The following is a 23,941-nucleotide window of genomic DNA, read 5'->3' as shown; positions in this document are numbered from 1 at the left end:
GACAAGTTCAGAGTGGGAGGTGGTGGCACACATCTTTAATCCCAGCACTCAGGAGGCAGAGCTGGGCAGAACTCTGAGTTTGAGGCCAGCCTGGTTTACACAGAGAGTTCCAGGGCAGGCAGGGCTGTTACACAGAGAAATCCTGTCTCAAAAATAAGTAAGTAAGTAAATAAATAAATAAATAAATAAATAAATAAAGCAAAAAATAAAAATAAAAAGACAAGTTCAAATTAAACCAAGGAATTAAAAATCTGCATCCCACCACAGAGGTGAAAGATGAAAATAATATTACATTTACAAATAGCAAGAACCAGTTCTTAGGTTTGGTTATTAGTATTTTATTAAATGTCTCCCAATGTCTCAGGAAACAATACACTTCTCTTATATTTTACTAGAGGATCTTACCTCTTAATCACTGCATATAAACTTGGATGTCAAGGTTGTTGTTGCTGCTGTTATACTGCAGCACTAGAATCACTAGGTAAATGTCCTACCATCGAGCGACACATCCCCAGCCATTCAATGTCCCTTTTTACAGTCAGGTTAGCACAGACTTTTCCCTAAATATTTCATGGAAAGGTTCACACTCCCACACAAGTGCTTTTTTACTTCTAAGAGTGGAGATTTTTACTTACTTTGAGGACGCAATCTATACCTTATTAATTACTCAGTTCAAACTGCCGCTTTCACATATCTATGAAAACTCATTTCTAAATAGATAAGGTTAATGGAGCAGTAAGCTTATTGACAAGCTACACAGCATTCAGCCCTCGTGCCTTTGACCATATCATGGTAAGATACCTGTTTTCCGATCACTGTTTGAAAAACCTCGCCCACACACAACCCACAACAGCCAAGTTGTGAATCAGTCCGGATGGCCATGAAACACCTTGATGGGTCAGGAAACTGTGGGATGTATATAGTGCAGAATTCGTTTCAGTCGTAAAGGAGAAATGAAACACCATGGACATGACCTGGATGGCATCTCAGGTGAAGACACCAGACAGACCCTACGAAGGACCGCTGTGCTATGCTTCCTCTCCTGTGCAGAAACTACATTCTCCAGAGATACGTGAAGTTTATAGGAGACCATTTCGAGAAGAGGAGGAAGGGTCCATGAGATCTTTATGAACAGTGAATATTATCAGAGTCAATTGTATACGTGTTTGGAAATATCATAATGGAACCAGTTATTTTATATGATTGATTTATTAAATGTCAAAGAAAGAGAAACAAAAAGGAAAAAACTATAAATAGATTACCTTGACATTGTCTTCCAAAATGCAGAGAATCTGACCATTCGGGAACCTCTGAAGTCGAGGGACAGTTATATTCCGTGCTTGCGTTGGGATTGCGATCACTATAGAAGTACGAATTGGGGCCTGGTGACATGGCTCTGTGGTTAAGAACACCCGAATTAAATGGCGCACGACTGGTTCTAAGGCCAGTTCCCAGAGATCTAATGCACTCTTATGGCCTCCATGGGCCCCTGCACGTGTATTCATACCCACACTGAGAACGATCATACTCACTTTTTAAACAAACACACACACACACACACACACACACACACACACACACACAAAATGAATATATGGTTTATATTTGTTTTAACAAATGTTTGACAGTCTTATCAGTGGGACTGGATGCTTATTTTAAAATCTTGGAGTGATATCCTGTTAAAATGCAAAAGAAATTGCATATCTCGTTTGCTTGCACTTGCACTGGGCTAGGCTACTGCTCAGAGATGCACACCCAGGCAATGTGAGAGTATTGTTTAAGGAATCATGCATTTGGGGAACATGCTCTCCCTCACTACTGTTGCGGTTGTCATAGAATTACTACATCTAGGATGAGAGTGACTCTTAATGAGATCCTCAGTGACCACCGTTTGTGCGTAAGCTTGTTTTATATATGCAAAAAGTGTGTGTCTTTTCCACATAATTATCCCGGTGGCAGAGCGCCCGCCTAGCACATGCGAATTCCCTGGAATTGATCCCCAGGACCACAAAAGCAAAAATCTGAACGAGACGACTGCGCAGCATATCTTTCTACGGAAGATAATTAAAGCCAATCCAAATGCTCGCCCTTGTGAAAAGACTACAGGAGAAGCTACCAATTTCATTATGTTCCTAATTTCTCCTAATATTGATATGCGAGAATCGCCTTGCCTGTTACATTTCCCCACAGGTGACCTTTTATATCCCGAGCCAGGCCAGCTGTTTAAAGAATCAAGTGAAATAATAAAAATCAAGACAGGAGACCGGAAAAAAAAAAAAACTCTTTTTTGTATATTGGTTTGCAGTAGTGAGACTGCAGCCCAAGACCATGTGCCTAACCAGACAAGCACTCTACCACTGAACTACATCCTTAGCCCCTCAGAGAATTCCTTAGCTGAACATCCATACTTGACCATCTCTCCAGTATCATTACCCTACCAGGCTGGCTGCTCGGGAAATTTAAAGGAACAGGAAATCCTATATCCAGTCCCGTGCCTCTCATGGGGTTAGTGAGTCTTGTCCTAGCAGAGCTGTGGAGAAGACTAAATGCAGTAATATTTGCAACCGCCGAGACCTGTGCCTGCTTTCAGTAAGCCCTGGCCCAGTGCTAATGAGTAGGCCTTGAGTTGATTGGGCTCCTGAGTGCCTTGCAACGTGCCTTTTCCACTGCCCCTCCTCCACCCTGAGAGCAAACTGCAGACCCTTCCCTCTCCACCTGCTTCCATGACACGTCACATGAGAGAAACGTTTCTTTCCCTTTGCTAAGGCATGCTTGTAGTTCCCAAAATACTTGCAGCTTTGAATCCCTTCCCAAAGGTGGACTACGACTCCTCTGAAGTTCTTGATCAATTATCTACATTGCTAAATTACTCAAATTGAAAGGTTTTTTTTTTTAAACCTAATCAGAAGTCCCCTCCCTTCCTGCTCAGGGTAATACACACACACACACACACACACACACACACACACACACACACACACACACACACACACTCAGGTACTTCTAAAGAAGTATAAAGTTAGGTGTGGTTGCCTGAAACTCCACCACAGAGGCTAAAGAAGGAAAGTAGCAAATTCGGTACCAATCCGGGTTACCTGGTGGAGGGAAACAAGGGGAAGGAGGACTGGGAGAAGAGCAGAAGAAGAAGGAGAGGGAGAAGAGAAAGAAGAAGCAGAGCTTAGGGTCACCAGTAGCTTCTTTCTCTTCTCTTTTGAGGAAGTCTAACTACAGACTCTGCACTTCTTCCCAGGGAGTTTGTATTTACACTCTAAAAATGAGCTGAGTTACTACCATGCCCCAGACACAGAGATAAACATTAACAAGGGGGACAGATCCCTGCTTACAGTCATGAGGGCCAGTGAGAAAAATGCAGGCAATCATGATGCCAGGCAAGATAGTTGGAGCTTGCACAAATCAACAGGTCTGCAGGACATGGCATTCAGAGAAGGGTGGAACAAAGAAAGCCAATTGATCTGTAGGTACCAGTGAGGTTATTTAAGGGGATGGATGAGCTGCAACTGTGGGAAAATGCAGAAGCAGAAGTGGCATTAGAAAGGGTATGTGTCAGTAGAGGGGAGCAAACCAGGAAAGTACATTAAAACTGAGGATGGAGCCTGAGCTATCTGAAAGAATAGGAAATGTGAGGAGTCCTTAAATACAGGAGCAAGTTAATCTGATGGGTGCTTTATTCCAAAGTTTGAAAAGATCCTATGATGCATATATATATATATATATATAATATATATATATATGTGTGTGTGTGTGTATACATACATATATATGTGTGTGTAATATATAATATATATGTGTATAATATATAGTATATAATGATTTATATATAATATAATATATAATATTATATGTTATATTATATATATTATATATATAAATTAGCATCACAGCACATTAAAAAACAGGCACCCATATTAAAAGCCAGGCAGGAGTGACAATCCACCTATAGTCCTTGGGCTCAAGGGGCAAACACAAGCGACACAACTCAGGACACACCTGCTAATTACACCAGCTGGATCACTGAACCTGGAGCTCAAGCAGGGACCTTGCCTCAGTAAATAATGTAGCAAGATCAAGGAGCATACCCAACTCCAACCTCTGGCTTCCTTACACACATGCCCCATATCACGCATGTGAATCTTAGTACTTGTCAAATTTAGTATACAAACTGAGGAATTCTAGCACTTAAAAAAGCCACTTCAGAGCCAATCAGGGCTATATGGTTAGACAGTGTCTTAAAACAAAAGAAAACAAGTTACAGAACATAGGGAAGCATGATGGGAGAAAGTAGGAGGAACTGAGAATGGTGTGTCTTAGTTAGGGTCTTACTGCTGTGAACAGACACCATGGCCAAGACATAGCTCATAAAAGACAACATTTAATTGGGGCTGGCTTACAGGTTCAAAGGTTCAGTCCAGTATCATCAAGGCAGGAACCTGGCAGCATGGTACAGGAGGAACTTAGAGTTCTACATCTTCATCTGAAGGTATCTAGCAGAAGACTGGCTTCCAGGGAGCTGGGATGAGGGTCTTAAAGCCCACATCCACAGTGACACACCAATCCAACAAGGCCACACCTTCTAATAGTGCCACTCCCTTAAGCATACATAAGCCATCACAGTGTACTTGGCTTAAGAGAAGCAACTATTGAATTAGAGTGCCAGCAGTGTTCAGCAGCAGACTGAATCTTTCTTTCTGGGTCTGTGGCTCAGTAAAAGAAAAATAAAAAAATGGAATGGAGACCAACATGGTAACCATTAGCAAAGCAATAATTGTCTTACTGATGTCTCATCCCAGGAAGTATAAAATGGTCTACACAGATTCCAATGCTTGAAAGCATTCAGGGAGCCACAAAGCAAAAAAGGGAGTAACTCCAAGTGGACAGACAGATGGAGGTTGTAGTAGAAGGAACGTGGAGGAACCGGCTTGAGCAGGAGTCAGAGGTCAAATGTGCTAAATGCAGAGCTCAGAGAGATTGAGTTAAAAGGTCCTTGGAAAGTCCACCAGGGTTAAGCCCCCAGAGGGGAGAGGGAAATCAGGTTAGAGGAAAGGGTTTGAAGTCAGAGAGCCAGCAGAGCACTTTTTCAAACTCTTTTTAAATATTGGGATCTCTGAGTCTAGGATGAACACGGGTGTCAAGAAATTCTTTGTGACTAGCAAAGACTCAGCTGCTCTAAAATAGCTCGCATCAGATCAGCCACAGAAGAGCCCACAACGGCCTGTCAAACCCTCTGAGGTGGATATGCAAATCAGACCCCACTGTCACCCTAGATTACAGGACAGAGCCTTCCAGTCTTCTTTCTGTACAACCTGTGCGGAGATGCACACGTGGGACCATTCTCTCTGCCCCTTCCTCTAATGCAGTCTAAACCCTGGGTCCTTCTGAAGCCTCGCTTTGTACTTCAGACACAAATACTCCACAGGGAGGAGGCTGTGCTTGCTGGTTGTGCTTGTTGCTGTTGTTTTTAAGTCTACAAAGCTGTTCAGTCATCACGAGCTGTTTATCTTGCTGATGTCTTATTTTCCTCCTTGTTTTAACAGAGGTAATGGTTCTTTGTTTCCCAGTCACTATTAAGACATTCTTGACAGCCGTGCTACAGTTAAGGGCAGGGAGCCGCCAGAAGAATGTTGTAAGGATCACTTAGCACATGTTTTTTAAAATCAGCTAATGTATTCCCTAGGATATTCTTTGGTTTTGCTTGGAAGATAATGACTTGTGGCCAGATTTTCATTGAGGCCGAATTAAACTACTGTTCCTATAGGAGGCACAGGGTGATGGCATGCAGAGATGTTTGGGTTTTTTTAACCTTTTATTTATTTATAATTTAAACCGAGTCTGTTTGTGTTGCTGGAACAAAATGATTTAAGAACAACAGAGTGTATGAGCACTTTTTGCATAGTCCTTCCATGCTTTTAAAGTTTACGCAGAATTTTGTTCTCCTAGAAAAACAAAATCCCTGTATTTAGATACCATACCAAGGTTAAGCAGACCCTATGAGGCAAGTTAACTATTTATAGACTTACTTGAAACTGCAAGATTCTACTTCAGTTTTACTACCTTTCTTAGTAAGAAAATTCACCAAGCTTTCAGAACGTCCTCTGTAGTCATTCAGCTAGAGAACAATAATAATTTAGGCCAGGCATGATGGCACTTGCCTTTAATCCCAGTGCTCAGGAGGCAGAGGTAGGCAGATCTCTGGTGTACCTAGTGAGTTTCAGGATATCAAGAAATACACAGAGCTCTCTCAAAATAAAGGGGGGGAGGCTCTTTTGACAGACACAGAAACATGTTCTAAGCCAGCCAACTGGTATACCTGTGCAGTAGTTAAGGTTTCATTACTGTGAAGAGACACCATGACCAAGGCAACTCTTAATTTACATCCTGATCATTATCAGCCCCCTCCCATTACCTCCCTCATACAATCCCTCCCCCATCCCCCAATCCTTCTCTGAGAAGAGCCCTGTGTATCCCCCCTACCCTAACACATCAAGTCTCTGCAGGACTAAGTGTATCCTCTCCCACTGAAAGGAAAATATGAACTGGGGCTGGCTTACAGTTTCAGAGGTTTAGTCCATTATCACCATGGCAGAAAGCATGGCAGCATCCAGGCAGACAGACATGGTGCTGAAGGAGAAGAGAGTTCTACATCCTGGTCCACAGGCAGCCAGGGAGAAACTCTGGATCCACTGGCCAGACTTGCACACATAGATGAGACCTCCAAATCCCAATCCTATAGTGACATATGTCCTCTAACAAGGCCTAATAGTGCCACATCCCATGGACCAAGCATACTTAAATCGCCACAACCTCTAGTGAGAAAACTAGACACGCTGTATACAAGTGAAGCCAATTTAAATATCTCTACTAAGAAATGGGGCTTGGGGGGCTGGAGAGATGGCTCAATGGTTAAGAGCACTGACTGCTCTTCCAGAGGTCCTGAGTTCAATTCCCAGCAACCACATGGTGGTTCACAACCATCTGTAAAGAGATCCGATGCCCTCTTCTGGTGTATCTGAAGACAGCTACAGTGTACTTATATATAATAAAATGAATAAATCTTAAAAAAAAAAAAAAAGAAAGAAATTGGGCTTGGAGATGACTCAGTGGTGAAGAGCATCTGTTGCTCTTACAGAAGACCCATGTTCAGTCCCCAGCAGCTACGTGGTAGCTCATAACTCTCCGTAACTCCACTTCCAGGGGATCTGGTGCCCTCTCCTAACCTCCCACAGACACCAGGCATACACCAAGTACACATGCATACATTCTGCCAAATTATTTACATACATAAAATGCATTTTTAAAAAAGCTAAAAAGAAAGAGAAAGAAAGACAGACAGAAAGACAGACAGAAAGAGTCGGGGCATCTAAACTCTCCAAGGCTTCAAAAAATACTTAGCCTACAAATAAAAGCATACATTGCTGAATTATGTCCGTATATTAACAGGAAAACAATATCACTAAATACCATAATGAGTAACAGCACATACTTACAAGAGGGACACAAATTTCCAAATCATGTAGATCTGGTTGCCTATTCAGTATGCTCCATGAATGCTACCACACTTGAGTTAAGGTCTGAAAATTGAGAGTTTGGGGTAGGCTTGGGTTATTTGTCAATCCAGCATCTCCATGTCACTCAATAATAAGCATCACCACCCCAGGAAGGGCCCTTGATATTTATTTATTTATTTATTTATTTATTTATTTATTTATTTATACAGGGTTTCACTCTGTAGCCCTGACTATCCTGGAACTCACTTTGTAGACCAGGCTGACCTTGAACTCACGGAGATCCATCTGCCTACAGGCATATACCACCACACCCTGGACCCTTTGATTTTAAAGGTATACAGAGGCTGCATTTGATGGCAACTCAAACATCAGAAAATAGAGTTTTCCAAACTGAGAAGAAAGGCTGTGAAATCCAGAACAGCTGAGCATAGGATGCCAAGAAACCAAGACAAAGTAGGAAGAAAGACTGTCCAGAGAGGGACCACACATGCACTTTAGAGACAGGGGAATATACTATCAGATGCCTTAGAGATGGGTATGCAGGGCCTGTGACAGGCTGTCACATCCAGAAATTGTGGACTAGCATTTTTTCCAGTCCAGCTGAACACTCCTTTCCTATGCTCTCATCTTGACCTGTGCTGCCTTCTGTCCATTTGTCAGCTGTCTTACTAGTCTGAAAGTGCTTTGGCTGAAGGGGCTTGTGTCTTACACAGGCTTCCTTCAGTGGTGGACTATCAGATGAAATGAACTGTTTCCTATCACAAAAGCAGGCAAACAAGACCAAGAGTGCCACCATTAAATCTCTGTGGCTAAGAAAAAACAAAACCACAAAACACACTTTTCTAGCATTCATAAAGCCCTGGGTTCAGTCTATAGCACTACAAAGGAAATGTGTGTGTTTGTGCGTGTATATGTGTGTTTGTACATATGTGTGTATCGATGTGTCTTAGTCTGGTAGCTACAGCCTGTTTTCCCAGGTACTCAGACCACTTGAATCTCAGAATCTAAATCCAGCATGGGCAATTCATGGTGAAACTCTGTCTCAAAATAAGAGGAGAAAGAAAATCAAAACTCTCTGGGTCATATCCCAGACCAATTAAATCAGAATTAGAGTCAGGGCCCCAAGCTCCCCGGGTGATTCCAAAGAGCAGCCAAGCTTGGGAAATAGTGCTGTCTTCACAGTCAATCAAACGCCTCTTCAGTTCACAGTCAGCTGGGCCCTCTCTGCCCTGCACTTGGTTTGGCTGCTGGCCGGGCCATCCATCTGTTGTAGTCACTGCTGCTTCTGTTTTCCCATTATTCTGTCTACATATTCATGTCTTCACCCCGATTTAGAGATACTGGAAGGAGACTCTTGTGAGATTTTATAACTCGTGGCAACACAACAAATGCACCTACGTTTCCTTAGAGCCTCAGAAGCACACATGTGTTTGTATTTATAGATATATTCTGCCCGAGGTTTAACTTAGCTGTAGTTCCTTACTTCTCAGAAAATGTGGGAGCAGGCTTCTCCAGTTTCTGGAAGAGGTGCCTATTCAGTCTGCGGTGAATCTTTTGCGCCCTCTAGTGGTGTGACTGCAGCACCTCAGCTTTGTTCAACAGGATCAGATTTCTCCACTCCTCTTGATTACCAAGAGCATCCAAAGAGATTGACCGAGGAATCCTTAGCTCTCGCCTGTTGCATTAACCCTGTAATACATGCGACTCACTCACGTGAAGAAGAGAATTCTCTGAGTGTAACTGACTTCTCAGCCTTTCATTTAGGGGACCCCAAAGGCCAGCCAGGAAGTGCCATAAGACCGGGCCATTCACTTGGCAAAGGTTTATTGAGCGTGTTATGTGTCAGGCACGTGTGAGTGGAAAGGGCTCTAGTACATCAAAGTACCAAGATATTAAGGCAATAGGAGACTGTAATAATTAAGGGCTTAACTCTGGAGTCAAACTGACTCATTTCCTATCCCATGGTTGATAGATAGTTCCTTAAACATGAGCCAAGTGACTTGGCCTCTCTCTGTATGGGTCCTTATCTGCAAAATAATTATACACCTCTCTCCAAGTATATTAAGAAGTACAGTCTAATACTATCATCACCCTAATTATTAAATATATTTTAAAGGCCTTAATTTTTACCCTGGTGCAATGTCCAAAATAATTCCTTTTTTCCCCAGGCATTGCACAAGCTATCACCACTTCTTTTGTAAACATGGCAGAGGCCCCCAAAGTCTTTGACCTCCTTGACCAGCCGGTTTATAGCCTTTCGTTTGTTCCTGGTTTCTTGGCCCTTTCCTCCTAGTTCCTATCTAAAGCAGGGGTCAGGAATGACAGCTAGGTCAAAACTCTAACCCAAAGTTTGTTGGGTGCAAATTCAGTGTCACCGGGTTGTCTGTCTTCTCCAGGAGTTTGTCTTTCAGGCAGAAACCATTGGACCTTTAGGATACACAACTTTCAGCCTATGCCCTTTCACCTAGAATTCCTTCTTGCCCTTCATCTGGGTTCTTCAGTTTCTCCATATTTATGCCTACCTATGTCGGGAGAGCGAAGACAGAATTCCCAGGCTGGCCCAAGACACAAAATGAACTTTTACCCTCTACCTGCTAACCCGGGACTTCCCAGACCCCAGATCTCTCTTACTTTGCTTATTTTTATAGCTAGAAGTCATCTCTGTATCTTAAATACAATGGTCTTAGAGAGGCGAGTAAAGGAATAATTAAAAAACATTTCAAATTCATAGTTGAATGGCTTCTCTTAAGACACTTCTCTCAAGGCAGACATGGTGGCACATGCCTTTAATCCCAGCACTCAGGAGGCAAAGGTAAGTAGATCTCTGTGAGTTCAAGGTCAGCTTGCTCTACAGAGTGAGTTTCAGGACAGGCAGGGTTGCCGAGAAAACCTTTCTTGAAAGGCCAAAAATAAATATTTCCTTAATTTTCAACAATCTCATTTCTTCCTGAGGTTTAGAATTATTAAGCCAGGAGCTTCATTTCTTCCCCCTTGGTAACGGGTCCACTCTCTGCCCTCTGGGAGATAATACACTCCAAAGTACAAAGTAAAACGAGAGACTACGTCAAGAGTAATGTATGTATACTGAACCAGGATATAAATAAGCAGAGAACCCCGACATTCATTCAAAAAGAAAATATTACAATCGGCAGGGAAAGAGGAAAACTTTTTGAGAGCAGAGTAAATTGCCAGTACGGGTCCCTTGGGGAAGAAAGACAGAGATGAATATGGACAACATGGTGAGTGTTGCTTTAGACTCACTGGTACGCATGCCAGAGGTCACGTGACTAGCCTCGACCATCTGCCTCGCAGCTTTGAAGCCTCTTGGCTCCAATCCTCCCTGTGAGGGAGCTCTCTGGATTGGTAGACTGTGATCCCTGGCACCAGCAATAACTTACCACTTAAGAGGTGAATGGCCTTGGAGTGGGTTACTTAAACTCTTCCTTTCCCCTGACTCCAAGAGGAAAGTGGAAAATTGTTACTTTCGAATGGGTGTGATGCAGATAAACTGCTTAGCACGGTGCAAGGCATCCAGAAAGCCATGACCATTAGAGAGCCATCGAAGAGGGCAAGAGCTATCTATGTCGTGTCCAACTTTGTACCCGTACCGCCCAGCTGAGCATCCTGGGGATCATACGGAATGCTCACATCCAGGTTTGGAATTTCCCAGTCATCACCAGAGAAAGGATGAAATGCCACAGGAACAAGGATAGCAAGACATCCTCAGAGATGCTTTCTCAGGCTCTCCTACTCCTCATTCGCTTTCCTCTCTCTACCTCTGACTTTGACTATGAAAATGTCTGTCCCTAAAGAACTGAGAAGACAATTCTGATATAGAAAAGGGGCATCACTCATACCTCGTCTTCCTTAGAGCAAACTTGGTATAGGTTGCTTCCAAAATGTGTATAGTAGTGTCCCAGAAATAAAACCTAAGGTTATTGTTGTTGCCTTGCTGTTTCTAGCAGGATCTTGCTATGTTGCCCACCCTGGCCTTCAACTCCTGACTTGGTTGCAATGAATAGAGAGGCACCTCAGTGCTTAGCCACAAGTTTGATTTAGATGCTAGTCATATTTTCTTTCCTATGGTTTTGATGATCCTAAAATGATGTACTGTGCGTGCTGTGGTATGTAGTTAAAAAGTAGAAACGGCAACATGCAACATGAAATAAATGGCATCTGTAACTAGTGCATTGCTTTATTGATTAAATAAAGGGAGGTCCTCATTAAGACAAAAAAAAAAAAGTAATTCAGTTTAAAAGGTATCTACTTCTAGGCAGACACAAGAGGCCACTGTGGGCAGGCTGCAGGCAGCGGAAACATGCTGCTGAACCCAGCCCCACCCGGGACCCCAGCATCTTCTCATTGTCAACATGGGAGATGAGGGTTTAAGATGGGAGCCAGGAAGAACTGGGTGGGATCGTGCTTTGCTATGGACTGGCTACTTATTTGGGGGAGGTGAGGAAGTCACTCTAAGATGTATAAAGCAGAAAGGAATATCTCTCCCAGTCCTGTTGAAGCTAAGGCATAATGCACTATGCATACAAGTGTGTGCATACATGTTTATGTGGGTGGGTACATAGAGGTGCATGTGCAGGTAGAGGCCAGAGATTGACATTTGATATCTCTCCATTGATTGAACCTGGAGCCCCAGCTGTGTCTGAGATCATACGTGAATAGTAGGGATCTAGACTCAGGCCTTTCAAAACCAAGTTTTCCCAGCCCCACCCAGACTTCCTCTACTTTCTGCTGAAAATTTTTTCCTAAATGGCTTTAAGAAAACAAACAGATAAACACATTGCTGAGTATGGTGGAGCACGCCTTTAATAACAGCACTCTGGAGGCAGAGGGCATATTGATCTTTGTGAGTTCAAGGCCAGCCTGGTCTACAAAACGAGTTCTAGGACAGCCAAGGCTTTTACAGAGAAACTGTGTCATGAAATAAAAAAGAACAAGAAGGACAAAAATTTAAAAAATAGAAAAAGATAAAAGGAGGAAGAGGAAGAAAAGGAGGAAGAAAAGGAGGAGGAAAAGAAGAAACAAACACAAAATCCCTTTCCTAAATAAGGAGATTGGCGTTGAAAAATATGGTTAAGAGTTAGGATGTTGTGGATGAGTGATTCAACAGTAATTAGGATATAATTAGTGGGAGGTTAAAGATACAATTAGAAGATAGAGTTTGGTGTTTTTAAACTACTAAACAACTTGGATTTAGTCAAATAACCTATCACTTCAGATAGATAATGGATATTTTCTCTTTAAAGTCTAATCTTTCCACTTTTAACCGAAGGATGATAAATGTTAGTCTTTAGAACAGAGACCAGCTCGCTGTTTGGAATCCATGACTGCTATAATAGGAATCAGTGAACTATTTAATGGTTGAAAAAACACCATCAGGTTTAACATTTACCAGCAATGAGGCTGCACAGATTAATTAAAATGCCACGCTCCTTTGCCTTTAAACCCACTTTATGACACTGTTGCAGTAACTAATTACCAAACCAAAGGAGCTACTTGGTAGCATCACCAAAGTGACTGGTGAAATACAGCTTTCCAATCTGGGGCTCAAGTTAACGGAAGCCTTGTAATGAATGAACTCTTACCCTTTACAGCATGCTTATATCCAAGTTCCGTTGATAACTGTGCTTGAAAAGAAACAAAATGGCTAGCTAATTCAAAACTATAGGCAGAAACAGTTTACGGGAGTTTTTTTTTTTTTTTTTTTTTTTTACAAATTTCAAAGCATTACTTTGAGATTTGCAACACACTTGCATCTCAAAGATACATACAAGGAACAGGAAAAAAATGCTTGCAACTTCGCCTGACAACCTAAATTTGATCCCTGGGCTTCCACAGGATTGGAAGAGAGGATGGACTTCTCCAGGTTGTTGTCCAACTCCACGTGTGTTCTGTGGCATATATATATATATATATATCTTGAGGTATATATACCTCAAGAAAGAAAAATAAAAAGAAAGAGAGGGAGGGGGAGAAAGGGAAGGAAGGAGGGAGGGAGGGAGAAGGGGAGGGAGGGGGAAGATGAAATTTCATAAAAGACTACTTGGACAAATACTCTGTGGAGGAAGGCTTACTTGAGTGAGAAGGGTATGTGTGTATGTTTGTTTGTCTCAGTGTGTGTGTACACGCGTGCATGTGAGTGCATGTGAAGTTCAGATCAAATGCTTCCCTCAAATTTTCGAGAGATATTGTCGCTCGATCTTACGGTATCTTGAATGTCTGTGGTCACGAAGAATTGCATTCAACTATAGTTTTAACTGGAGATTCCAATGGGTATTAAACAGATATAACACTTGATGTTTAGTTTCTTTTTTTAGTGTGTCTTGCTATGCCAAAGGTATGTCTCAGATGAAATATTCTTAACAATGCTCTCTTTAACCCTTTTATATTGCATTGCTATAGGACCATTAAATAATTTGATATGTGATTTTTGCTTCCAGAGTTTCATATATATATATATATATATATATTTTACAAAAACCTAGGGTGTTACATATGCTAAGCAAGTCTCCTACTACTGAGTTGTATCTTTGACCCATTTTTGTCCTGAGACAGGATGTCGCTAAGTTTTCCAAGCTGGCCATGTAGCCCAGGCAAGTTTTGAACTTGCAATCTTTCTGCCTTGGCTCCAGAGTAAATGGGGTTATAGATCTTTACCACTATGAGATTTTTTTTTTATATTTTCTAAAAAACATATAGTAACTTATTTTGACAAAGTTGGGGAAAATAATATCCAATATGTATTGATACAGAATCATGAAGTTTCATGTTGCAAAGCGGAAGTTTAAGGAAACATTACGCCCATATGATGTAAAGGATGTCATTGAGCAATACTCTGCTGGTCATCTGGACATGCTATGTAGAATTAAAAGCCTTCAAACACGGTAAGCAATGGGTATGGAAACTATTTGGTGTTTCCTACGATACGCAAAACCTCTTAATTCTGTATTTCTGATTCATTTTTGGTAGGCAACAGGGTGGTTGCCTTTTAACATGATTGAATTCTTCTTTTCATGTAGGTATGTCACACTCTGACGGCCTCCACATATCTTCTGGGAAATGGAGACAATGTCAGTGGTGCCTCACAGGGTTAACCTGGCCATTGACTAGTCAGTGTAGTTTGTAACGTAGTGACCTTGGCACTGACTAACCAGTCAATATTAATGATACGCTAACATGGCAGTGCAGTAGAACACTTAACCTGCTTATCACCCACATATCAGGTATCAAACAAGTCCTCATTGAATCTGTTCTATCAGTGTATAATTATCAGAATTATGGTCACATGGCTTTTACGGTAGAACTCAAAACTGACTGCTCCAAGGTGGAGATGAGTTATTTTGCCCGGACAGTTTTCCTCTAGACCTTCCTTCCTAAGTGACTCCCTTCATCAAGTAATCATATGTGACGCTGTGTTAAGAAAAATCATCAGGGGCTGGAGAGGTGTCTTAACTAAGAACACTTGCTGCTCGTCCAGAGAGCACCCATGTCAGGTGGTTCACAACTGCCTGTAACTCCAGCTCCCAGAGAATCTGACACTTCCAAAGGTACCGGCAGACAGACACACACACACAGACACAGACACACACAGACACACAGACACACAGACACACACACACACACACACACACACACACATTATTCAGCGCCTATAAACAGATATCTTCTTTGCCTGGCAGCGTTGATCAAATTCTTGGAAAAGGACAAATCACATCAGATAAAAAGAGCCGAGAGAAAATAACGGCAGAACACGAGACGACGACGGATGACCTCAGCATGCTGGGCCGCGTTGTGAAGGTTGAAAAACAGGTAGGGCTCAACCCCACTCGCTCACTCTCAGCTGGGGCTCATTAATCAGAGCCGAGCATATGGAACTTAACTGTTAAGATTCATGCTGATCATTTTAACGTTTATTTTAGGTGCGTGAGTGTTTTGCCTGCATGTATGTCTGTGCCCGAACTTTAGTGCCCAAGGAGGTCAGAAGAGGCTGCTGGATCTCCTAGAACTGGAGTTGGGGATGGAGTGTGGTGCTGTGGGTGCTGGGAATCACACCCTGGTCCCTATAAGTGCCCTTAGCCTGAGCTATCTCTCCAGCTCCTAAAGTTAATCTTGTCTGGTTCTGTTTCTTTATTTGTTTGTTTGTTTGTTTGTTTGTTTGTTTGTTTTTGAGACAGTCATTCTACAGAGCTCTGGCTGTCATTTGTAGACCAGGCTGGCCTTGAACTCACAGAGATTCACCTGCCTCTGCCTCCCCAGTGCTGGGATTAAAGGTGTATGCACCATGCCTGGCCTCCTAGAGTCAATCCTAATGGTCAGTATAAGTTGTAAGAATGAAATGGAGAATATTTAATTGCGTTATGCAAAGACGGTGTTCTTTAAAACACCTTCGTGTCTCCACTGAAGGAAAAGAAACTTTCATCTTGTCGATTAATATTTATCGGGAAGCAACTGTAGAATGTCAGCGGTAAGACAGCAAAAATCTGTCAGCTGTGTTTTATGTTTCATGGTATCTCCTCTAGTTACCTTAATTTGAGACAAGATTTAACAGTCTCACCATAATTGTGGCAAACATTGGTTATCCGTTAACCCTGAGGCCACATCTTCTCCAAGAGTCTTCTCAATGGAATCCGTTTGAAAGCATTTATCATATTTATTTCGGGGCTTAGGGGACAAGGTCTCACTATGTAGCCCTGGCTGGGAGTCACTACATAGACCAGGCAGGTTTTGAACACTTAGAGACTTTCCTGTTTCTGCCTCTCAAGTGCCCTGTCACAACTAGCGAGTGAGTGTGACTCTTCATAGATTTAGAACTGGAGTGGCCTTCATAGTATTTATATTACTTTGTCAATACAATTTTTAAAAAGATTTATTATATACTTACTCTTAATATGAGTACACTATAGCCATCCACAGACACACCAGAAGAGGGCATCAGATTCCGTTACAGATGGTTGTAAGCCACAATGTGGTTGCTGGGAATTGAACTCAGGACCTCTGGAAGAGCAGTCAGTGCCCTTAACCAGTGAGCCATCTCTTCAGCCTATCAATGCAATCTTTTTTTTTTTTAAGATTTATTTATTTTATATGAGTACACTGTAGCTGTCTTCAGACACACCAGAAGAGGGCATCAGATCCCATTACAGATGGTTGTGAGCCACCATGTGGTTGCTGGGATTTGAACTCAGGACCTCTGGAAGAGCACAGTGCTCTTAACCACTGAGCCATCTTCCCAGCCTGTATCAATGCAATCTTATTTCACCTTTTTCAGCACCAGTAGTCAAGTCAGTTCTTCATACTAGCGTGGGCTGGTGTATAACCATTCTCTCCACTTCCAGGTACAATCCATTGAATCCAAGCTGGACTGCTTGCTGGATATCTACCAGCAGGTCCTCCGGAAAGGCTCTGCCTCGGCCCTCACTCTGACGTCCTTCCAAATCCCGCCCTTTGAATGTGAACAGACCTCTGACTATCAAAGTCCCGTGGAGAGCAAAGACCTGTCGAGCTCCGCGCAAAACAGTGGCTGCTTAAGCAGGTCAGCCAGTGCCAACATCTCAAGAGGCCTGCAGTTCATCCTAACGCCAAATGAGTTCAGTGCCCAGACTTTCTACGCGCTTAGCCCTACTATGCACAGCCAAGCTACACAGGTGCCAATGAGTCAAAACGACGGCTCCTCCGTGGTGGCCACCAATAACCTTGCAAACCAAATAAGCGCCGCGCCCAAGCCAGCAGCCCCAACAACTTTACAGATCCCACCTCCTCTCTCAGCCATCAAGCATCTATCCAGGCCGGAACCCCTGCTGTCCAACACCCCTGGCGTACACGAGAGTATTTCTGACGTCACCACCTGCCTTGTTGCCTCCAAGGAAAACGTTCAGTTCGCCCAGTCAAACCTGACCAAGGACCGTGCCCTGAGGAAAAGTTTTGACATGGGAGGGGAAACTCTGTTGTCCGTCCGCCCCATGGTGCCCAAGGACTTGGGCAAATCTCTGTCTGTACAAAACCTGATCAGATCGACAGAGGAACTGAACTTACAGTTTTCGGGCAGCGAGTCAAGCGGCTCTCGAGGCAGCCAAGATTTTTATCCCAAGTGGAGAGAATCCAAATTGTTTATAACTGATGAGGAGGTCGGTGCCGAGGAGACAGAAACGGATACTTTTGACGGCACCCCACCGCCTGCCGGGGAAACTGCTTTCTCATCAGATTCTCTAAGGACTGGAAGGTCACGGTCATCTCAGAACATTTGTAAGACGGGAGACAGTACGGATGCCCTCAGTTTGCCTCACGTCAAACTGAACTAAGTTCTTTGTTTCCTTTCTAAGCGTAGCTGTTCTTTTAGCCATACATATCACTGCATGAACTACTCTGAAAGCCCTTCTAAAAAGTTAAAAAATCGCGCAAGAGTCAGGAAGAACATGAAAGGCCATGTATACGCCCGTTATCTTTTAATTGCATGAAAATGCATGTTTAGGGGTGGCAGAAATTCCAAGGTACATCGACATTAACCCATGCATTTAATAACGTACCTTGAGTCTAAAATCCCAAGCCAACAGTCGCTGCTGATGCTATGGGGTGTGTGAAGATGTCGGGATATTAGTTCAATTGCAAGAGTTGACGCTGTATTTTGAAATTGTGAGAGTAAACACCTTCAAATTTCAGGCATTTCTGCTTTATGACTAGATACAAAGTACATTTTCAAAATTAGGCCATAATGTATGTTTTAGACACAATGGCTATCAACAGCTGCTAATAACACAAGTAAAGCAGAATTTGGAATACAACCGAAATGGCTGCTTATTTCAAGAGACCTTTGCCAACCCATTCCTCCTAAGTCATTTCATCAATGTAATTTGAATGTCAATCTGTGTGCTTCTGGTGACTTAGCGCTGTGGCAAGCAAATTTGCACATTGTTTTCATGTTGTCCTTTATGCTGAGAATGTTTTCCGGTTAGAGTATGGCCAAATAATATTATTGGGGGCCAGTGGGGGAGGAGTGTCCCTCTTCCTTTGGCATCTAACCACTTCATGACAACATAGCCTCTACTGGAGGAGTCAGCTCTGTAAATGGTCAACCTCTTTACAAGCGTGTGAAATGCTGGTGGATTTAACAGCCTGTGTGCAACTGGGCTGGTCTCCCTGTCAGGATACAACCACAGGTTTGCCCATCCTGTCTTCTCAAATGGCCAGGGTGACTAGCAATTCCCATTCAGTGGACACACAAGTAGGGTCCTGGGGAAGTGGTTACCCACTTGAGGGTGGGGAAAAACAACTTGGAAAGAATCCACAGTTGCCACAAGTGGGTGACGTTAAAGGAAGTTGCCTCCCCACCCCGATGGGCAAGGAGGAGAGGAGCCAAAATGAAATAACTAGGTTTCCTTAGAAAAATAAATATTGCTAGGGAACCCAACTACCTTAACATCCCTTATTCTTGTATAACAGAGGATTTTGCAAGCTATTTATTTTAATATGCCCTGAGTGTCTTTTGGTATTATGTAGCACATTTTGCATATGAAAGGCTAAAATCAAACTCCCTTACTTTTATACTATAGCGAACATTTTTCTATTCTTCCCAACAATCTTATCCCAAATGTGAAAGTATGGGCTCAGTTTCCAGGTTATGAACATTTATAACTACAAACCAGAGAGCACTGGATGGGGTCTGCAGATCAAAACTCCTTAGTTAGGTACTATGGTGGAAAAAGAAACGAATGAAAAGTTATTTATTACAAACATATTTCCCAAAAGGCAAGCAGTACTGGCTGCTTGTTAGAATTCAGCCCCACACCTGTAGTCACAGAGATGGTGAGCCCGAGACAGAGGATCATGAGTTCAAGGCTAGCCTGGATCATACAGCAAGACTGTGTCGAGGAAAAGGGGGTGGGTCCGCTAAGGAAAGACTTATAACTGCCATTTAAATTGTCTAAGCTTTAACTAAAGGATTCCTGAAAGAAGGGTTTTTGGGTTTTTTTGTTTTTGTTTTTGTTTTTGTTTTTTTTTTTTTTTTTTGTAATACTGGGGGTCTGGGGAAGAACCTTTTCAACCTCTTTAGCGTCCAGGCCAAATGAGCAGAATCTAGGGATATCAGGTGGTTGGCTGATCAAAGGAAGGGAACCTCCAAACCCACCAGCCCTTCCCATGCCTCTTCCTCAAGAGAATGTTGTCCCTGAAAAATCTGCCCTTACTTTTCTTTCCCCCAACACCACAGTTTTGCTTTAGAACTTCACCAGGCTTTAACCAGCCTCCAGCCTCAAGCAAACCAATTCTCTCTTCCTCAGATGTGTTTCCCATCCTTTAAGTAACATTGTCATTTTTGGCAAACGGCCAAAATGTTTAAAAAAGAAACAAGAAAAAGAAAAAGTCTTCCTCTCTCTCACCCCTCAAGGATGCATGCACACTTCTAATCCTTTGAGAGGCAAAGTCCGGTGGATCTTTGTGAGTTCAAGGCCAACCTGGACTATAAGGTGTGTTCCAGGCCACCCAGGGTGACAGAGAGACTCTGTCTCAACAAAACAAACAAAAAACAAAATCTAAAAACAGACAAACAAAGACCTTCTTGGACTCTAATACAGTCTCTTAGAGTGTGACGTTCAGTATCTTCTGACCTATGAGAACACCTATAAAGTCTGAATTTTACACTCCATTGAAATGTTCCTCAAGCTATTATTTTCATTTTACAAACAATGCTACTCAATTATTAGTACGATTTCTTATTTACCTATGTCTCCAACCAACCCGAATGATGCACCCTCCAAAGGACACTGCACGCACTTGTGTGTATACACGCAGCACACCCCTCCCCGCTGAACAAAAGCCAGAGATACCTGCCCGGCACTGAACAAGGCTCACTCCAAATACTGGCCGAGGAAGAGGAGGGAGCTGACAGCTTCCAGACAGCACCGTCTCAGGTAGAACCCCACTGGCAGCAAGGATTGTGAATGTATCAGGGAATCCCTTCTTAGGCATCCTCGGGCCTCAAGCACAGTACAGTTCATCTAACATAGCTAAAGTCTGAAGACTCAGAGAGAAAGCCTAAACGTGTCCCCTACGGTCTTAAGCATAGAGAAATGTGAAAAACGACATTGAGACTAATGTCTGGATATTGAAGCCATGACCACTTTGTGTCTGTTTTATTCTAGCACAAAAACTCCTGGATGTTGGTAGGTTTTGGGTATGTTCATTTTAGGGGTCTGTCTATGCTCTGGGGGAATAGAGGGGGAGTCTCCTATTTGCACTTAGCAGAGGCCCATTGCTCCACCCCAAAGAGTAGGGGGTTAGGGGGAGCACGGTTTAGCTGAGCTCACTGAGTATCCCTGTGCTTTCTCGGCTCAAGTCCGTCTGCCTCCGGCCACTGCACAGGGTTGGTGGGACTCATTGATAACAGCAATCGTCCCATGCGGAAGGTTATCCGCAACATTTCTTGCCGTGTCTAATCTAAATGTTTGCATTTTGTTGAACCAAATCGATATCTGTAGATGGCAAGTTCATTTAATTTAAGAGCTTTATTGGGTTTTCTAGGAACTTAACGGGTTCTCAGGTGCCTTTCTGACGTGCCATTGGCCCAGCCTTTTGGCTTTGTTCTGTTTTGCTTTGTCTCCTGGAAGGTTCCTAATATGAAAATCAAACAAGCCTAACAGAGGACTTGAGGCACAAACTAAATATCCTACCCATTTCCAGAGCAAAACTATAAAGAGTGACAAAACCCAGGCAAGCAGAGCATCCAGTCAGATCAAGGAAATATCATAAATGCTAATTCCCCAGAACCCGATTTTTTTTTTTTGCCTTAAATGACATGGTTGTGTTTTTGTAAGGAAAAATTTAATTTAATATAATTATGTGCATTTAACCGAGCAGTTCCAAAAGTCATGTACGAAAACAATGCAGTCGTCTGTTTCCTGAAAAAAACGACTAAATCAGGAACGCCGTACCTATTTCAAGCTATCGTCAAAATGTAATTTCCTTTGCCCTTTTACCGAGATGATTTGTTTTAAACTAAAACAATTAAAAAAAAAAGTGTCTACAAACAGCTAGTGTGGCTGCTTTTATCTGGAATGAACCGGTTGGATCTGTTTGAAATGTCCGCAATGAGCTCCATTGGTAGAGTCCTCTGGAACTGGCTGACTGACCCAAGTAACTCGACTGTACACCAACTGCAATTCTGTAGCCAACTGTGTCTATGGTGGTGGTAAAGAAGCCGTTGCATTTGGGGAACATAGGAGAGCTGCATGTGTTCTCCAGGATAAAATTGGGAAAACTATAATTTCTTTCCCATTGCTGAGGATTTAACTCAGGGGCCTGACCATGTGAACCCCAGAACAAGCAAAACCTCATTTGTTACGAATCATCACAACTCAGACACCAGTCCCTGTGGTTGGTTCTTCCGCGGAAGTGCAGTTTTGTATAGCCCTTACCTACGTTTCCTGAAACAGAAGTCCTTTAGATTACAGACCAATGTGGATGGTGGGATGTTTGAAAAAATGCATAATATACTTTAGAGATGGGATCCAGGTCTAAAGACGAAATTCGTTATGTCACATACACTCAAAATGTAAATCCATACAAATGCTAGGCGTTACTCTACTGTGACATTTATATACTCTTTTTAATAATTTGTGCCATGAAATTTCCTATGTATGGTGTTCATGTCAGCATTACGAAGCTTCTGGATTTGATTAGCTTTGGGGCTTCAGCCTTAGAGATACCCAGCCAGTATAACAAATGGGTTTGCTAAAGGAGTGTCATATAGATACCCAGAACTACATGGGTGCACACACCCAGCTCTGCCTTACCAGGAAAATGTTTCAACCTCAAAGGGACAGTGTCCTTTGCTCCATGAGAGACTCCATTACAGAGGCCGAAGCTACTGGAGTACTAACTGCTCCTACGGGGAACCCAGCATCACCCCCGAGTGCCCACCACTGAGCAACTCGCAACCTGCTGTATCTCTCGTTCCAGAGAATCTGACACATTCTTTTGGCCTCCAAGGGCACTACACATATTTGTCAAACATAAACTCAAGGAGGAATATACACATAAAATTTAAGAACAAATAAATCTTAAAAAAAAAAACAAAAACAAAAACATAAGAATAAGAGCCTCTACTAAAATCAGCCATGGTGGCTCATGCCTGCAGTTCTAGCTAATTCTAGCTAAATAGTGGTCTCGGTCCACACACAAACAAACAAAAACCCAACAACTACAACAAAAATACTAGTAAGCGTAAAGACTCCCATTACCTTTAACTATTGGCAACTCTGTGCCAAGAGGCTAGTATCATTAGTTCAACTGTTTTCAAGGAAATTCAGAATCTTGCAATTTCTGAATACAGAGGCATAAAATCCTTAGGGAGACATCTTTTTGTTGGGATTCGATATTCGACTCACAAGCCACAAGAACACCTCAGTCAGACAGGGACAGTTTATTAAACATATACCCCAAGACTGGTAAACCAGGGCCATGGTCCAGATTCAGGAACTGAACCCTGAGTTAAGATCCTACAGGGTTTTGAAGCCCAAAATCCACAAACATCTGTGCCAAGTTATTTCACCAATCAGGATTCAGGGATAGGGGGATTCCCTTAGGAACATGTCTTTGTTGTAAACTTTTCCTGCTCCTATTGGTTGGGGTGTTCAGCTGTGTCAGGGAACTTGCCTTGTCTAATATTCATGCCCTAACTTGTCTACCAGGATGGGACTTGTCTAACATTCATGTCTTAACTCGTCAACTAGGATACCGGTTACCCACATACATGTCTCCACCAAGTAGGAGTTCACAGGGAGGTCTTGGGGACTTAAACCTTGCTAGACCACTTCTCACAGTGGAAGTCATATTCCAAAGAGTTTCTTATATTGATGAAGTTGGGGGTCCATCCCAGGGGCAACTTATAAAGGCAAATACCATAAAAGTTTATACACAGGTATAGGAAGTGCTGTGGGGTGGTTGGTTTGAATCCAAGCTTATTGTGGGTAACTATACAAAACAGTTCTATTGACTTCTATCAAGATTGGTTCCCAAGGGCACAGAACCTAACAGAATATGTAATCAATCTTGGCATTAGAAAGCTTCCTAGTAACAGCAGAAACATATGAGAAAGTTTCCTTATAATAGCAGGCCAGCCAGGTAACAGTAACCTAGGCCTTCACATTTACCTAGACCTTAACATTCCATCTAGGTCTAAAAAAATATAAAAAAATATTTTTACCTAGGTCCTAACACTTTAGACAAGGGGAAGCAGAATGAGGTGCTACTTGAAGGAAGCTCCTTCCTTTAAAGCCCATGGCTTTAATGTTGGTAGAGAAGAGTGTTTCTCAACTACAGACTTTCAAAACTTCTGTTCTGAAAGCAAAACTGTGTAGGGTCTACTATTGCTGTCATACAAACAGCCTGCCAAAAGCAACTTAAGGGTTTGC

The 23,941-nt window shown here is 42.5% G+C and overlaps 1 protein-coding gene across 1 annotated transcript in view; it reads left to right on the top strand.

Annotated features, from left to right (window-relative positions):
* Kcnq5 (potassium voltage-gated channel subfamily Q member 5) overlaps positions 1 to 18,313 on the top strand; it is a 550,136-nt gene extending 531,823 nt beyond the window's left edge. The window contains exons 12-14 of the mRNA XM_032900855.1: positions 14,291 to 14,422; positions 15,218 to 15,347; positions 16,874 to 18,313. Coding sequence (XP_032756746.1) covers positions 14,291 to 14,422; positions 15,218 to 15,347; positions 16,874 to 17,836 — 1,225 coding nt within the window. The 3' untranslated portion in view covers positions 17,837 to 18,313. The remainder of the gene's footprint in view (positions 1 to 14,290; positions 14,423 to 15,217; positions 15,348 to 16,873) is intronic.
* The last annotated feature ends 5,628 nt before the right edge of the window (positions 18,314 to 23,941 follow it).

Source organism: Rattus rattus, chromosome 4 (assembly GCF_011064425.1).
Source record: "Rattus rattus isolate New Zealand chromosome 4, Rrattus_CSIRO_v1, whole genome shotgun sequence".
Classification (NCBI taxonomy): domain Eukaryota; kingdom Metazoa; phylum Chordata; class Mammalia; order Rodentia; family Muridae; genus Rattus; species Rattus rattus.
This window is presented reverse-complemented; position numbering and strand designations above follow the sequence as displayed.